General features: G+C 50.5%; 1 protein-coding gene across 18 annotated transcripts in view; it reads left to right on the top strand.

Moving 5' to 3' along the window:
• LOC101119116 (transducin beta like 1 X-linked) overlaps positions 1–17,888 on the top strand; it is a 248,917-nt gene that overhangs the window by 183,605 nt on the left and 47,424 nt on the right. For all 18 annotated transcript variants that reach the window (XM_060407541.1, XM_060407534.1, XM_060407542.1 and 15 more), the window contains one exon: positions 1,843–1,953. In XM_060407541.1, the coding sequence (XP_060263524.1) occupies positions 1,896–1,953 (58 nt within the window). In that variant the 5' untranslated portion in view covers positions 1,843–1,895. The remainder of the gene's footprint in view (positions 1–1,842; positions 1,954–17,888) is intronic.

The raw sequence follows: 17,888 nt of genomic DNA, 5'->3' as shown, positions 1-17,888 counted from the left end.
AGATGGTCATTTCCTTTCTGCCCAGTCACAACCGCAGAGATCTCAGCTCTACCTAATGGGAGGTGCCTCCAGTGAAAACTCTAGAGAAGGGCATGGCAACCCACTCCGGTATTCTTGCCTGGGAAATCCCATGGACAGAGGAGCCTGGCGGGCCACAGTCCATAGGGGTCACAAAGAGCCGGGCGCAATAGAGCACTCACATGCATGAATCTTAACTGGGTCAGGCAAGAAAATAAACTAATGTCACTAATCGAGAACCCATGTTTGTTGTTGTTTTTGGAGGTATGTTCCTTGGGGGCGAGTGTGGCCTCTCTGCTTTGAGGATGCTTGCAGGGGGGCGGAGTAGGATTAAGAGCCCTCCTGGGTCTCTGCGGTGCTCGGGGCCCTGGTCTGGAAGTGTATGCAGAAGCATGTCATCCTCACCGCCTTCCCGGGGGAGGGGGAGGGCAGCGGTTTTTAGCATCCACAGTTGGCATAGGTGGAAAATTGAGGCCTGCGGTCCACAGCTGCATAGGGATGAAGGTGCGATCAGCATCAGGCCTCCTGGCTCAGCCTCAAGCCCCCCGACACCCCGAGTGCCACGTTCCCTGTTCTCCTTGGTGCCCTCAGGACATGATTCCCCTTACCTCCAGCCAATCAATCGTTGGAGGTCCGAACCATCGCCCTGGGGTTCCCCTAACTTCGTTGCAGCCAGCACAAGCATTTTCCTGAAGGAGGGCATGGCAACCCACTCCAGTATCCTTGCCTGGAGAATCCCAAGGACGGAGGAGCCTGGCAGGGCTACACATAGTCCATGGGAGTTGCAGAGGGTCAGACACAACTGAAGCAACTTAGCACGCAGAGGCATTCTGAGCTCTGTAAGAATCCTGCTTGGCTGATGACACAGGCCGACTCCTACCATCTCAGAGTCCACGGTCCAGGCACACAGGCTGGTCTTCCTGCTCCTGGGTCCCGGGGAGCACTCAGTCCATCCTTGAAGATGCCAGGGTCTCGGCCAGTCTGCCGCGGAATCGAACTCTGTTGGTTCGGTCTGTGTCCATGGGGCTGCTTGCTGACTCCCCACCTCGTGATAGAAGTCACGTCACTGTGTCGATGACTCAGCTCCTCGCTGATGTGTGTCTTGGGGCCACGTGGGTGCACCCTGTCGGTTCGGTGACCGTCAGGTTCAGCATGGAACTGTGATGTGTGGGAGGTTGCTGTGAATCATCTGTGCTGCAGAACCACAGGTGTGAATGGGGCCATGTGGTCACCCCACCTGAGGGTGTTGACAGGACTATGGGGGTACCCCCGGTAATCTTCCTTGTCTGTCCACGGAAGGGCCAGCTGGTGCAAGCAGCCACCTTCTGTCCCGGGGTTCTGTTGAAGCTCGGTACCAACCGCTTCAGGGTCTTCATTGAATCAAGTCGTGGTGTTTGTCCTCATTTTCTGGTGCCCCTGATTTTGTCTCCGTTAATGTGGTTTATAGATGGGTCCATGCCAGCCTTCTGAAACGCATCAGCTCATGTTCTGGGGGATACTTTTCACCTGTATGTTCATATGTTTAATTGTAAAATCTTTACATAAGCAGAAAATACAGGGGAAATTTTTCACCGGTATGTTTATGTGTTAGATAATTATAAAAGCTTTATGTCACCAGAAAATACAGGGGAAATTTTTCACCTGTATGTGTTTAGATAATTATAAAGCCTTTATGTTACCGGAACGTACAGCAGGAATCGGGCATTAGTTACCTCCTGAGTATTACATGTGTTAATTGTTTTCCGAAAGAATCGCGATTGAGGAGGAACACGCAGGCAGTGTCTGAAACATCTCTCCGCTTTCTCCTCTCGCCTTTTCCGACAGAGGGTGGTGGCTGCTGCTTCGTAAAGACCTCATCCCCGCGAGGTGAGGCTAAGATGAGCATTACCAGTGACGAGGTGAACTTCCTGGTGTACCGATATCTCCAGGAGTCAGGTAAGAAGCTGGCTTCCTGCCGGGAGTGGGGAGAAAAACACCTTCTTCCAACACACCACCTGCAGGGCCAGCAACCACGGATGGAAAACCTGGGCTATAGAGAAGACAGAGCTCTGGATGCTCTCATTCAGAGGACTAAAGGGAGGTGGAGAAGGGGCTGGGCCGTCCTGCTCTTGGGGTGGGATGAGAGAACGTGTTCTTGTTTCCGCTGACATTTCTGTTCACCTGAAGCCAGCCTGGAATGAAGATCAAGTGAAGGGAAGGTGAAAGTCACTCAGTCCTGTCCGACTCTTTGCGACCCCGTGGACTGTCTGGTTCATGGGATTCTCCAGGCCAGAATACTGGAGTGGGTGGCCTTTCGCTCCTCCAGGGGATCTTCCCAAACTGAGGAATTGAACCCAGGTCTCTTTAAACTGCAGGCAGATTCTTTACCGGCTTAAGCCACCAAGGAAGTAACCTCTAATAAAGTGAAGTCAAGTGTCAGTCACTCAGTCCTGAGTCTTTGTAACCCGAACACTTATAACTGACCAGGCTCCTCTTTCCATGGGATTTTCCAGGCCAGAATACTGGAGTGGGTGGCCTTTCCCTTCTCCAGGGGGCCCTTCCCCACCCAGGGATACAACCCAGCTCTCCCGTACTGTAGGCAGATTCTCTACCAGCTGAGCCACAAGGGAAGCGCATTAAGATGAAGAGCAGCTGTGATAGATGTGGTGAGGGGCGAGGAGGATTTGGAGTTCTGGGTCCCCGTCCTCGGGAGGGCACTTGTGGGCTGGTGTATACGTATGGTGTATATATATAAATATGGGGGTGGTTGGGTGTGTGTGTGTGTGTCTGTGTCTCTGTCTGTGTCTGTGTGTTTTATTGGACCCAGCCGCCAATTTATTGGACCCAGCGTGCGTGCGTGCTGCGTGCGTGCGTGCTGCGTGCGTGCGTGCTGCGTGCGTGCGTGCTGCGTGCGTGCGTGCGTGCGTGCTGCGTGCGTGCGTGCTGCGTGCGTGCGTGCTGCGTGCGTGCGTGCTGCGTGCGTGCGTGCTGCGTGCGTGCTGCGTGCGTGCGTGCTGCGTGCGTGCGTGCTGCGTGCGTGCGTGCTGCGTGCGTGCGTGCTGCGTGCGTGCGTGCTGCGTGCGTGCGTGCTGCGTGCGTGCTGTTCTCGGCAACCAACATAGGGAGGGTATTTATGGGCTGCTGTATACATTTGGGCTTCCCTGGTGGCTCAGCTGGTAAAGAATCCGCCTGCAATGCGGGAGACCTGGGTTGGGAAGATCCCATATATGTATGTGGAGGTAGGGTATTTGGTGTTCTTGGTGCTCACCATAGGGAGGATGTTTATGGGCTGGTGTATATGTATGAAAGTGGGGTGATTTTATGTTCTCGGCCCCCATCGTAGGAAGGGCTTTTGTGGTCTGGTGTATATGTACAGTGTGTATGTGTATATATATATGTATATATGTATATGTATATGTATATGTATATATATATATATATATAGGGAGAGGGTAGGGTGGTGTTCTTAGCCCCCACCATAGAGAGGATATTTATGGGTTGGTGTATACATATCGTGTATATACATGGCAGTTGGGGTGATTAGATATTCTCAGACCCCCCACAGGGAGGGCGTTTGTGGGCTGGTATATACATATGGTGTATATACACGGGGAGTGGGTTGATTGGATGTTCTCAGCACCCCCCCCCCCACCATAGGGAGGGCATTTGTGGGCTGGTATATACATATAGTGTGTGTGTGTGTGTGTGTGTGCGCACATATATGGGGGGGTGGGGTGAGTGTGTGCATGTGTGTATACACATATATATATGGGGGTGAGAGTGTGTGTGTATACACATATATAGGGGTGGGGTGAGTGTGTGTACACACATATATATGTATGAGGGTGGGGTGTGTGTCCACACATATATATATATATATAAGGGTGGGGTGAGTGTGTGTGTGTATACACATGTATTATATGAGAGTGGGGTGTGTGTGTGTATATATACATATATATATATGGGGGTGGGGTGAGTGTGTGTGTGTGTGTTTTTGTATATACACACGTATATATTTATATATGGGGGTGAGGTGTTTGGTGTTCTTGGTCCCGACCACAGAGAGAGCGTTTGTGGGCTGGTTACAGATGCGTGTACAGAATTGGTGTGGGGCGGGGTAGCTCAGTGGGGTGGCTTGAACAGAAGTGCACCATCCCAGCCGTGGAGGACAGAGTCCGAAGCAGGGTGCCAGCTGGCTGGCTTTCCTCCCACGACTGCCTGCCTCACGGGGGTCTGCTCCAGCCTGTCTGCCAGCTTCGGCTGGACCGTCTTTGGCACTCCTTGCTCCCTAGGCGCTTCGTCCCCCGAGACCTGCCTTCCCCTTCACGAGGCGCTCTGCCTGTGTGCGTGTCACCCTCTGTCCACGTTTGTCAAATTTCTGCTTTTCGTAAAGACACAGTCATACTGGATTTAGGGGGCTCACGGTACTCCAGCACAACCTCGTCTTAACAAATGACATCTTCAGGGACCCTCTTCCAAACGCCGTCACATCCTGAGCCGTACTGTGGGCCAGGACTACCAACCTGGGCAGTTGCAGGGGACACAGTCCGAGCTATAACCGTCGGTTCTGCGCGTATTGAAGCTTTATTCACTTTGTGTCACGTTTTCTGTAGTCTGCAAATTGATTATTCAAGAAGGAAGCCAGTTCTCACATCCCACTTCCGCACATGCTGTCATTGAGGGTGATCAAGTGTGAGTCCCTGGGTCCAGACTCTTCCAGAATCAGCCCACAAGGGTGAGATGGGCCAGTCTTGCAGGCGACCCAGATGGCTCAGTACTGATCCTCGAACAAAAAGGATGAAATACGTGGGGCATGCCACATGTTATAAGTAAACCTCTCCCCACGCAAGCCTGAGGTCCTGTTTCTGCTGTCAACCCTAGCTAGCATTATTCATGAAAAGTACACCTTCTTTCTAATGTACGTTTGACCATTTGGATTAGCTCTCGCTAGATGTTTCGTATAAAAAAAAATGATGAGCGGAACAAAACGTACCACCTCATCCCTCGTCAATCAGGGAGGTCACACCCACGGCTCTGATAACTTAACCTCGGAAATTAACCAGGAAATCTCTCACCTGGAGTCCAAGTGTCCTCCCAGCACTGATCTCATAGATTCCCAGAGATGTCTACAGATGAAAATTCCACGTACCAAACCCTGCCTCCCTGAAGACTTCCAGCTTGGAATTCAGGATTCTTTCCCTTTAGAAACACCTGCACAAAAATAGGCTGAAAAAGTGCGGTCCAAATGTGTAAACAATCTTAAGGTGAAATTGCCATCCCTCTGTGAACATGAGGATAAATAGAGACTTGGGAAAGAAAACTTTTGTGTAACCTAGAGAAAGGTTTCTCCCGGTGGGCAGTCCCTAGGGCCCCGCAGGGCAAGAGCGTTGCTGGCCTCTTTGAATAAACACAAAAATGTCTATCCCTCCCCCCCTGAGAAAAGCGAGACTTCCTTTTTTAGGCTCTGTTTACATTTGTCTCACATTTGTTGAGAAACTTTCTGTAACCAGGCGACTGAGAAAGGAGCCTTGGGAGACGCAATGTATTCCATCAATGCCGGTTGTGTGTAGCATCTGCTGAGCGGCTGTCGTAATTTGTCAGCCTCGAGTAGGATCCCATAGATCGAGTGAGGAGTTAAGACGTGACTGTGTGTTCCTCTGACGACTGTGTGTGTCCGGGAACTGCCTCTGGAACCCCCACGAGGGCATACTCCAAAGAAGAAACACCTAATGTTGTGAAGCGTTCATGGTGGGACTGGTTAACATTTATCTCAAATCCTCACACTTTGGTTAGCTGGTGGTTTACTTGCTCAGTTGTGTCTGACGTTTTGCAAGCACGTGGGCTGTAGCCCACCAGGCTCCTCTGGCCATGGGGATTCTCCAGGCAAGAAGACTGGAGTGGGTAGCCTTTCCCTTCTCCAGGGGATCTTCCCGACCCAGGGATCGAACCCAAGTCTCCCGCATTGCAGGTGGATTCTTCACCAGCTGGGCAACCAGGGAAGCCCAAGAAGACTGGAGTGGGTAGCCTTTCCCTTCTCCAGGGGATCTTCCCGACCCAGGGATTGAACCCAGGCCTCCTGCACTGCAGGCAGATTCTTGACTGATTGAGCCACCAGGAAGTTTACTGAGCAGCCGCCAGGTGGACAGAGCACCTTCTTGGCTTCATAATGTCTCCTTTCTAGCTGAAAGGGGGGAGGGAAGAAGAGGGAAGGAAGGAAGGGGAGGGGAGGAAGGGGAAGGAAAAGAAGGCAGGAAGGAGACGGAAGGACTCTCCTGATCAAGTATCTGTGCTGTCTCTCCTTTACCAGCATCAAACCCATCATCCATAAATTCTCTAGCACGCTAGGAGACTCACTCAACTCCTCCCAGTACGGCTTCTCCACTAGGGGTTTGGAAGTTCCATTTCCAAGTCTTCAGTGGTGTCACCCCCCGCCCCGTCCCGCCGCCCCAGGCTTTGTGTAGAAGGTGTGTGTGTGTGCAGGAGGTTGGGAGACGGTGGGGAGGACCCTGCAGGGAGGCAGGCCTCCGGATCCCTGGGCTGGGGCGGGGAGGGGGTGGTTCTGCTGTTGGCTTTACAACCAGGCAGTGGGTAGACCCAGAATATTCCACCCCGCCTCGAGGCACAGGTTCTCTGCCACCGCAGGGGCTGGGCTGGTGCCGAGTTGTGCAGCACTTGCGCCAGTCAGGATGTTCGGGGCTGCAGGGAAGACGGTCCCCATCAGAACATTGATTCCTCACGCACCCCACCCCACCAGATAGCTGGGAGGCGCAGTACAGAAGCAACACTTTCCTGAAAGTGTTATGACAAAATGCACATCACATCTCCGCAAACTCAGGAAAAGTATCTTGGAAAGGGGCTTCCTTTTCTGCCCTCAAGAGGCAGAATTCGCATCATGTAGGGTTCCTGTCTGGCCTCCCTCCACCCGGCTGTGGATTCCACAGCCTCTAAGGCAGACGGGATTTCATGGCGTCACTGTTGTCTAAAGCAAGGGCCGTGCCAGTGGAAGGCGCTGTCTGCATGCTGTTGTTTCTGGTTGCTCCTCCTGGCAGCCAGATAAAGAAGATCGGTTAGTGAGCAAGGCTTGTTTTTTCTTTTTTCCCAGTTCAGCTAGAGATTTTGAGCAGCCCCAGCAGCAAAGTGTTTATTTTTGCATGAGCTGCGGCAGTCCGTTTTTGAGGGCTAGGAGTCCATGGGCCTCTGCCTCTTGGGGGTTAATCAGGGGTCACTTTTGCCATCCGGATGATTTTGAAGAAGCAGATTGAGGCAGAGCGTCTCTGCCACCCAGCCCATCAGTTCCCTTCATGATCAGTGTCCAGTTTCTCCATCCCTCCGCACTTTCATCTCTACCATGTTTTTTTTTTTTTTTACATAGAGTATAATTTTCAAACCAGAATATTGACCCTTTTTAGAGTACAAATGTGCAGTACCTGCCAGATGTTCAGAGTGATGTAAACAGCTGCACAAACAAGATATGGAATGGTTCCACCACCCCAAAAGTCCCCCTTGAACCTTTGCTATCTACCCCTCACCCCACCGCAGCTGCTGGTGACCAGCCTAGACAGCGTTTTAAAAACTAGAGACATTACTTTGCTGACAAAGGTCAGTCTGGTCAACGCTGTGGTGCTTCCAGTAGTCATGTATGGATGTGAGACTTGGACATCCAACTTTATAAAGAAACTGGAGTTTCTTTATGAAGAAAGCTGAGCGCTGAAGAATTGGTGCTTTGGAACTGTGGTGTTGGAGAAGACTCTTGAGAGTCCCTTGCACTGCAAGGAGATCCAACCAGTCCATCCTAAAGGAATTCCGTCCTGAGTATTCACTGGAAGGACTGATGTTGAAGCTGAAACTCCAGTTGTTTGGCCACCTGATGCGAAGAGCTGACTCACTGGGAAAGACCCTGATGCTGGGAAAGACTGAAGGTGGGAGGAGAAGGGGATGCAGAGAATGAGATGGTTGGATGGCATCACCGACCTTATGGACATGAGTTTGGGTCAAGTCCGGGAGTTGGTGATGGACAGGGAGGCCTGGCGTGCTGCAACCCATGGGGTCGCAAAGAGTCGGATGCGACTGAGCGACTGAACTGAACCTGATATGCTTAGTCCCTAAGTCATGTCCAGCTCTTTGCGACCCCATGGCCAGGCTCCTCTGTCCGTGGGACTTACCAGGCAAGAATACTGTAGTGCATTGCCATGCCTTCCTCCAGCGGATCTTTGCCACCCAGGGACCGAACCCACGTCCTCTGAGTCTCCTGCGTGGGCAGTCAGGTTCATTACCGTTGCCCCACCTGGGAAGGCAGAAGCTAAAACTCCACGTGCATTGATTTGCATGGGTATTCATGCAAATTCACCCAAGGTATTCATGGCTTGGGGGAAGTATTTCCCCCACCTCTAGCGCTGTGACCGACATCTGCACACCGGGAAAAACAGAGAGCCCTTAATCAAAACCATTTGACGACTGTGGTGGTAGCTTTGACAGCAAACCAGAAACTCGAGTGAGAAATTCAGTTTCCCCAATGTTTTGTCAGGTGTTACCAGGCTGGGTGTCCCCAGTGGCTGTCATTTGAAACGCTTCAGACAATAAAAGCAGCCTTTGGTTGTGGTGCAGATGGCAGAAATTCATTTCGCATATATCAGAAATCAACACGATGGTGCATTTCTCTGCGTATTGTGGGGATTTTGAAACGTTCGCGCCTGACGTGCTGTGGTCCATGGGTGTCTCAAAAGAGCCTCGGGTACGAGTTAGCGACCCAACACGACAACAAAAAGACCCTCGAGGGACTTCCCTGGTGGTCCAGTGGTTAAGACTTCACCTTCCAACGCAGGGGTTGGGGGTTCGATCCCTGGTTGGGGAGCCATGTGCCTCGAGGCCAAAAATCCCGGAACATAGAACGGAAGCAACATGGTAAGACTTTGAATAAAGACTAAAAAATTAAATGAACACCTTTGAATAAGATTGGAAACTCCTTATACAGTGAAATATGCTTCCTGCTTTGTCACGGTTCATGCTCAAGAGGCTAATCTATTATGCATATCTGTTGCCTACGTTAGCACAGCCATACCTGCTGTCTCCTGCGAGGAGCGCTGGTGGTTTTCAAACGTAAGCACCTACACATGGGACGCGTGCTATTTTCTATTGTGGTTCAGTTGCTCAGTCGTGTCTGACTCTTTGCGGACCCCATGGACTGCAGCACGCCAGGCCTCCCTATCCATCACCGACTCCTGGAGCTTGCTCAAACTCCGTCGAGTCAGTGATGCCGTCCAGCCGTCTCATCCTCTGTCATCCCCTTCTCCTGCCTTCCATCTTTCCCAGCGTCAGCATCTTTTCCAGTGAGTCTGCTCTCCGCATCAAGTGGTCAAAGTATTGGTGCTTCAGCTTCAGTATCAGTCCTTCCAGTGAGTATTCAGGGTTGATGTCCTTTAGGATGGACTGGTTTCGAGCCCATATCTGCACTCATGTGACGGGCCAGGTAGAATCAGGCATGTTTCATTTGGTTTACATAATACCCACATCTCTCTATATTACCCTTGTGAATACATGTTACATAGCCAGACTCTTGAGGTTCTCAATGGAACGTAGATGGCATTTTTTCATTCATTTTGTGGAGCTTCTGTTAAGAGAATGGTTAGAAAGTTTTGCTGACCATGTAGCACACACATATGTCCTGTCTTGCCCCCCGCCCCCACCACGGCAGATTTAGAGTAAGATTTAGGTGGCATTTTCCCTCCACAGGCAAGTCCAAGCACAGAGCTGAAGGATGGTTCTGTTCTGAACACACAGAGGTATGTATGGCTCTGCAGAAATGTTCCTGAGCAGTGTGAGAATTATGCATATTGGTGGTCCAGGGATTAAAAATCCATCTGCGGTTTGACAGCGGTTTGATCCCTGGCCCGGGAATATCTCACATGGTGGAATTCACTTAATAAGTGCTTCCCTGGTGGCTCAGTGATTTAAAAAAAAGCCTGCCTGCCAGTACAGGAGACCTGGGTTTGATCCCTGGGTGGGGAAGATCCCCTGGAGAAAGAAAGGCATCCCACTGCAGTATTGTTGCCTGGAGAATCCCATGGACAGGGGAGCCTGGTGGGCTACAGTCCACGGGGTCACAAAGAGTCAGACACGACTGAGTGGCTTTCACGTAGATGCTATGTGCCTAGGTGATGCTCACACACCGATCAGAAATGAGGAAAGCTGAAGGTTTGAGTCAGGTGACCCATCAGCTGAATGTCACTCCCTGGTTTTGACACTGTCCTACGGCAAGAGAAGATGTCACCGTTGAAGGTGGCTGGGTGAAATGACTCCACTGTTTTCACAGCTTCCTTTGAGCTTGTGATCATCTTGAAATTACTAAAATGAAAAAAGAGCAGAGAAATCATGACTGTGCGCTTCCATGCTCTGCAGAGCTTTGCCTATGAGACGGAGAAGGTGGCCAGTGATACAAATGCAGCTGAGACATTTCAATTAAGATTTTTTCAGGTCGTTAGTCAAGGCACAGGCATCGGTTCTGATGGAGCGTCTTTTGTATAATGAGTTTGAGCGTTACCGTGTGTGCTTAGAGGCGGATAGCCACACAGCCATTCTGGGGCTTTTGGCAACAGAAAAATAATAGAGTCATCTGAAGGTGAACAGCGGTTGTTGTGTATCCAGAGTCAGATTTTTGCTTCCTTGGTAATTCAGCAGACTCCAGTGCGCATCATAGACCAGGCTCACCTTGCTGGCTCCTCCTGGGACATTGTCGTGAGAAGCCGTTCTGCGTTTGATTGGCACCGTAGTCGCTGGACAGGCTGTATCGTTAGCAGAAGGATAAAGGTCCATAGTCAGGGACTTGCCCTGGTGGTGTCGTGGGTAGGAATCCACCCACCAGTGCATGGAACCCATGTTTGATCCCTGGTCCGGAAAGATGCCACGTGCTGGAGAGCCACTAAGCCCTTGGGCTGAAATGAGTTAGCCCACGTGCCCCTCGAAACCATGCTCTTGCAACAGAAGAAGCCACTGCAATGAGGAGCTCAGGCACTGTCCCTCGAGAGTAGCCGCTGCTGGCCAGAGCCAGAGAAAAGCCCGCCCACAGCACCGAAGACCCATCCCAGCCGAAAATCAGTAAATATTTTAATGGTGTTCTTCAGGGTTCTTCTGCACTCCGGGTCCCGTGTCTTGCCAGCTTTTCAATGTCCCCTTCGTGGTCTTCACCTTGCAGATTTCTCCTAGGTGGGCAGAGTTTGAGGGTCTTAATCGCTTGGATTGATGCTTTTGAGCTGTGGTGTTGGAGAGGACTCTTGAGAGTCCCTTGGCCGGCAAAGAGATCCAACCAGTCCATCCTAAAGGACATCAGTCCTAGATGTTCATTGGAAGGACTTGATGCTGAAGCTGAAACTCCAATCCTTTGGCCACCTGATGCGAAGAGCTGGCTCATTTGAAAAGACCCTGATGCTGGGAAAGATTGAGGGCAGGAGGAGAAGGGGACGACAGAGGATGAGATGGTTGGATGGCATCACCGACTTGATGGACGTGAGTTTGAGTAAGCTCCGGGAGTTGGTGATGGACAGGGAGGCCTGGCGTGCTGCGGTCCATAGGGTCGCAAAGAGTCGGACACGACTGAGCAGCTGAACTGAACTGAATCTCTTGGAGGGACTCTGAATGGTCAGAACAGCATGCATTATCTAAAGACGCTCAACCTTTCCTAGAGGCCAGGCTTCCTGAACCTCAGCACTGTTGACGTATGGGCTGGGCGGCTATGCTGAATTGTAGGTTCTTAAGACCGCATCCCTGGACTCCACCCACTGCGTGACAGGAATGCCCTGCCCCCTTGCCCTCCATGGTGACAACCAAAGATGTCTCTGCCCTTTACCAGATGTCCCTCTGAGGGCAGAACCACCCCTGGTTGAGAACCACTGATAACACGTCCTTCAGTTGTGGGATGTGTTTCTTCAGTTAGTTTCTATTGCAAAGTGGAGTCGTAACGAGATTCTCATTTCTCCCTTCTTTTCCATCGTCTCAGGCTACATTTTGATTCTTTCTGCAGAACGCAAGTGAACTCTCAACAGTGGTCCTGGTGGTCCCTGCTTTTACTAAATTTTTCCACAGTATTTTTCCCCTCAAGGAAGGGGGGGACCTTCTGCCAATACTGTTCTCCAGCAGAGAATAAAATAATTGGGAGTAGCTGGCTTCAATCCGGGTTTTGTTTTTCTTTGGGTTTTGGTTTTCGGTTTGTTTTTTTTTTTTTTTTTTTTTTTGGACTCCCGGTGAGGAGATTAGATAACCAGGAAAAGGGTGTTACTCTTAACATTCGTGAATAATTGCGTCTCCAGAAATGATTCAGCAGCGTTGCCCTCTAATTTCAGCAGCTGACAGGTCACCCTGTAGGCTCCTCTGTGTTTCCTGGGAGCTTGGATTGCCTTCTTATGCTAGACACGTTCCCCCCGCCGCCCAGATTCAGGAAGGCATTTTAATGGTTCAGCTAGCTTAATTTAAACCCAGGTTCAGGGCTCATTGTTCAGCTGAGTCGCTAAAAATACTTCTCTGACTGCGGTGGCGTTTTTACATTGCTAATGTTGTCCCCATTTAAAGAGAGAATCCTTATGAAACGGTAAAGGCAAGCACTTCTGTGAGGCAGTGGTAGTCTTTGCTTTAGAAAGCATACAGGAAAATATTCGTTTCATCAGATAATAAATAAGGAATACCTGAATGGTTTGTCCTCATGAGCGCAGGGTAAAAGTAATTTAAAAGCAGGTGAGGGAAATCCCTGGTGGTCCAGTGGCTAGGACTTGGCGTTTTCACTGCTGGGACCGGGGTTCGATCCCCAGTTGGGGATCTACAATCCTGCAAGCTGTGAGGAAGGAAAGGGAGAGAGGGAGCAAGGAATTAAGTCAGGTGAAACAGAAACGTCTCATTTCTTTGTTTCCAGTTCTTTGGTGATGTATCCCTGTCTCCTAGATTACCCCTAGGCTCTATGATTTGCTAGGAGTCACAGAATTTGGGCTTCCCTGGTAGCTCAGTTGCTAAAGAATCTGCCTGCAATGCAGGAGACCCTGGTTTGATTCCTGGGCTGGGAAGATCCACTGGAGAAGGGATAGGCTACCCGCTCCAGTATTCTTGGGCTTCCGTTGTGGCTCAGCTGGTAAACGAAGAATCCGCCTGCAATGCGGAAGACCTGGGTTCAATGCCTGGGTTGGTAAGATCCCCTGGAGAAGGGATAGGCTGCCCACTCCAGGATTCCTGCCTGGAGAATTCCATGGGGTCACCAAGCATTGGATACAACTGAGCGACTTTCACAGAATTTAGTAACCGTTCCACTCGCAGTGAGTTACAGCAAAAAGATATGGATTATAACCTTCATAGTGGTATATGGGGTACTTGAGGTTGCTGAGATCGTTTTCAGTGTTCTCAGTGAAGTAAATAAGGTTAATCATGTGAGGTGCTGCATATGTGAGCTGACCTTATTGCGTAGCTCTTCCACAATGTATATCCACGTGTCAGATCATCACTGTGTATACCCCAACCTTACACTTTGTTACATGGCACTTACGTCCCAGGAAAAGTCAATCGAAAAGATCAACAGGTTCATCAAAGTCGGTGCTACGTCTCCATTTTTGTTACATCCCTCTTAATCATATAGATTGAGTGTATATTTTGTTTGGTCGGCTTGTTTATACAGTATCCAGTGGAGCCCTTTGTTTGAATTGATAGCTTCAGTTTTTCTCCATTGAGATATAATCTGTACGTGGGTGCCAAGTGACTCTCGGTGACTCTGGTGAACCTATGGACTGGGGGAATTCTCCAGGCAAGAATTCTCCAGGAGTGGGCTGCCTTGCCCTCCTCCCGGGGATCTTCCCATCCCAGGGATCAAACCTGCATCTCTTAAGTCTCCTGCATTGGCAGGAGGGTTCTTTACCCCTAGCAGCACCTGGGAACAACCCCCACCCCCCTCCCAAGTAAAAAAGAGACAGGTTACAGTCAGCCGAGGGCAAAGTGCGTGGGGTCCAGTCCAGGAGAACCAGGCACAGACTTGCGGGTGTCCCCTCCTGGCTGAGCAGTGTGATGATACCTGGTTCTCCCAGCAGCATGTCTGATGGCAAAGGGGCTGAGCTGCTAGCCTCCCGAGCTTTGCCATCCAGGGTTTTATGTGGACCTGCAACTCTTGTCGAAGGGACAGGAGCACCTGGGCAGACCCAGGCTGTCCACCCAGCCCCAGTCCCCTCCAGGTGGACACCTGCGGTGTGTGGTTGTGTATCGGTCACGTGTGTTTATACTTCACGTTTGAAAACTCACTGTAAAGAGTGTAGGGGCAGATAAGTAGCTGGAGAACGTGATATCCACGCCTCTCACATAGAAGAGCGTAAAGCACCCCCCAGGAGAGCTTTGTCAGGGCAGGGCTGCACACACCTCCCACAGCAAAGCTTGCCCACATTTCCTTTGCAGGACAGAGCTCAGTCTGGGGGGCCGATCTCCCCTTAGGCCCCTTAGGGCTTTCGAAAGACCCTGCACTGTGTGGGGGTCATCTCATCCCAAACCCTTTTTGAGTGGTGCCCGTTGCCAACAAGCTCCTCTTCATTCAGAAAAAGAGTGTCTTCCTGAACTGCCCTTTGGGTGTGACGATAACCCACTGAAGCGTAGCAAAACGGAACCGTGGCGCAGTTGCTCTTGATGCATCCCCGAGGTTCACGGTCCTCTCGATTTCCCACGCGGCTGTGGTTGTGCCGTCTTTTCTGAGTGTGCTGCTTTCCGTCGTCCGTGCGGTCAAAGCTCAGATTCAAGGTTTGCCATTCCTGTGCTTGTTTACTTATCAGAGAATCGGGAGAAAGCAGTTCACTAGAAAAGCACTTGAGAATCGGCCGAGTGTGTGTAAGTTCTTGTTTAGTCTCCCAGCCACGTCTGATTCTTTCGCGACCCCGTGGACTTTAGCCCCCCACCCCACCCCCCAGGCTCCTCTGTCCGTGGGATTTTTTTGGGCGAGAATGCTGGAGTGGGTTGCCACTTCCTTCGACAGGGAGTCGTCCCAACCCAGGGATTGGACCCGTGTCTCCTGGGTCTCCTGCCTTGGCAGGTGTGTTCTTTGCCACTGAGCCACCTGGGAAGCCTGCATGTAAGTTACACTTGTTTCAGTGTGCGTCTTGCTCAGTATAGCCAAATCATGTCCATGAGTATGGCCATCAGAGAAGGGTTAGGTGCTGTTGAAAAAGTCCTTAAAGCTTCTTAGCCCATTGCTTCCTCCTTTAAAGGGTGGGGACGATATGAAAAAGCCTCAGATGGTTCCCGTTTCCTTTTTTGGCTGAGATGAATTAACCGTGCTTACCATGGTGCCTGTTTCCAAAGTTCATACACCATCACATTTCAGATCTGCCTGCTCTGAAATTCTAATGTGACCTTCAAAGTGTCCAGCTTTGATGTGCTTCATTCTGCCAATCATAGTTCCCTTTCTTCCTTCCAGACTCAGCGAGCCAGTCATCTGGACTGTCAGACACAACACTGTCCTTTTTTCCCTAAGTTTCTGTCTGTAGCCTTAGTGATGTCTCCTCTGTCCACGTCTAAAATGCCACGATCCCCAGGGTGACATCCTGTTTTCTTTCCCTCCCACATCCAGGTCTAGGTTTCTGTCCCTGACTCACGTCTTCTCCGCCAGTCTGGGGGTGGGAGTGGGCGGTCTCTCCCCAGCCTCTCCTCAGATTCCCCCGGTCTGCCGGGCCCACCTCCAGCCTCTCTGTTGCCTTCTGTACTGCTGTGTTCATTGTGTATTTCCCAAGCATTCTTCAACATGATCCCACACTGAGAGCATTGCCATTTCCTGACCGCTCTTCCTCCCCTGCAAAGAGGAACTCCCTCTGACCCCGTAACCTCATCCAGGTTTCACGTGAAAATGTCAGAATCACTGTCATCTATTTCTCGTTCACGGTGTCTTTCCGACTGCCTCCATGCCCAGTCCTCTCCCCCTCGCCTTTCTGTCAGCTGGGCACTCCCTGTATCTTATCAGTGTTTCCATCTGTTCCATTGTTTTGTCTGAGTGGCTGTAGGTCCCATTTACTAAGCATGAGCTGTGTGCCGGGCATGATTCTCAAGTTCTTGATGAGTCAGACTGTTTCCCCCTAAGATGGAGATGGGGCTTCCCTGGTGGCTCAAGACGATAAAGAGTCTGCCTGCAATGCAGGAGACCCAGGTTCGATCCCTGGGTCAGGAAGATCCCCTGGAGGAGGGCATGGCAACCCACTCCAGTATTCTTGCCTGGAGAATCTCACAGTCAGAGGAACCTGGCAGGCTATAGCCCATGGGGTTGCAAAGAGTTGGACACGACCAAGCAACTAACGCTTTCATTTTCTTTTCAAGAAGTAGATACAGCTGCCTCTCTCGTTGACAGGTGAGCGACCCAAAGCATTGAGGAGATAGTGGCTTGCCCAGGAAGACATAGAACTAGAATTCAGAACACACCCTCTGGCTCCAGAATCTTCCACTTAAATGATTTTTCTTCGCTCTTAACGTGGTGGGATGGTTGGTTTCTTTTTCAGCATTAAGTTTGCGTTCCTGAGATAAACCCCATGTGGCCTGGACATTTTGTCCCCTTCACTGGATTCCGTCTTGTTGATTCTCTGTCTGGCATGTTCATGTCTGTTTTACTAAGGGCGGCTAGGCAGTGATGTTCCTTTCCCAGTATTCTCATTAGGTTTGCACCTTAGGGGTTATACAAGCCGATGGATCAAAAACTGCTTTCCTAAGGACCTGTAGTCCCATAATTTAGGTCTCTCCCCTGGATTAGTTGGCAGAATCTGACTTTAAAAGGTATTGCTTTGGTCTCTATCGCAACCAGTCATTTCTGTCTTTGTGGTCCAAAAGCAGCCATCAAAAGTGCATAGACCATTGAGAGTAGCTGTGTTTCAATAAAACTTTATTTATAATAACAAGCCAGGGGCCAGATTTGGCCCAGAGGATACAGCTTGCAGGCTCTTGTCTGAGACGGCCCATAGAATACATATGTTTCTTCCTGTCCAGGGAGCCTGGACGCAGTGTTGGTATCCTGAGTATTTATTACCTCCTTGTCTTTTGAACGTGTCTGTAGCCCTCCCTTGTCTATGCGTGTATTCCCCATCCTTGGTTCTCTTGTACCAGAGACCTCATTTTGCCATATTTGCATACACCTAAAAGTATTTTGTTAATATTTACTTACATTTTTCCTTAAATTGAAGCAGTTAACGTTTCACTAAATTTTCAAATACGCCTACTATTGTGTTTGCATAATGCACAATTTAAAAAAATAATGATCGTTAAATTTTAAAATATCTACCCCTCGTGCTTTGTAAAATTGTTTTGGGTACCATCAGAGGTACGGGCACTCTCCAGGAATCCAATGTGTGCGGATTAAGCAGCTGTCAGGATTTTCAGCTCTACCAAGTGTTTCCCGCTGGCCCTGTTGAGTGGTGGCACCGCCCTAGTGCTAGCGTTGGAAGGGGACGCACGAGAGGAGCAAGTCTTTTTCTCCCCACCCAGGGAATTAAACAGGCGTCTTGACACAGGGGCTGCTAAACTCGAGTTGGCGGTGTTCACAGAGGAGCAGGGGAGGGGTGCAGACAGAAGGAGGCATTTGAGCTAGAACTCTTCAGGGGAAAAGGAAGCAGAGCATTTCAAGCAAAATCGTCAAGAGCCCGCATTAACATTACAAGCCTCAGCAAAAGCCGGCTACACCGTTTAGGGGAGAAGCAGCATCTTGGCAAGAAGTACAAAGTATACAGGATGGGAGGAAGAGGAAGGAAGTGCAGGGGCTCTGGGTCACGGGCAGCAAGTGAAGGCCAGGGTGTCCGACGGGAGGCCCGTTGGCTAGTGTTTGAAAATGAAATCTGAAGGCCGTGTGCATCAGGGGTGACTCTCCTCGAAAACTGAGACTCCACCAGAACAGTGGGCATGCTAAGTCGCTTCAG

Source organism: Ovis aries, chromosome X, assembly GCF_016772045.2.
Source record: "Ovis aries strain OAR_USU_Benz2616 breed Rambouillet chromosome X, ARS-UI_Ramb_v3.0, whole genome shotgun sequence".
Taxonomy (NCBI): domain Eukaryota; kingdom Metazoa; phylum Chordata; class Mammalia; order Artiodactyla; family Bovidae; genus Ovis; species Ovis aries.
The sequence above is the reverse complement of the archived record's forward strand: the minus strand, read 5'-3'. Positions and strand labels throughout refer to the sequence as shown.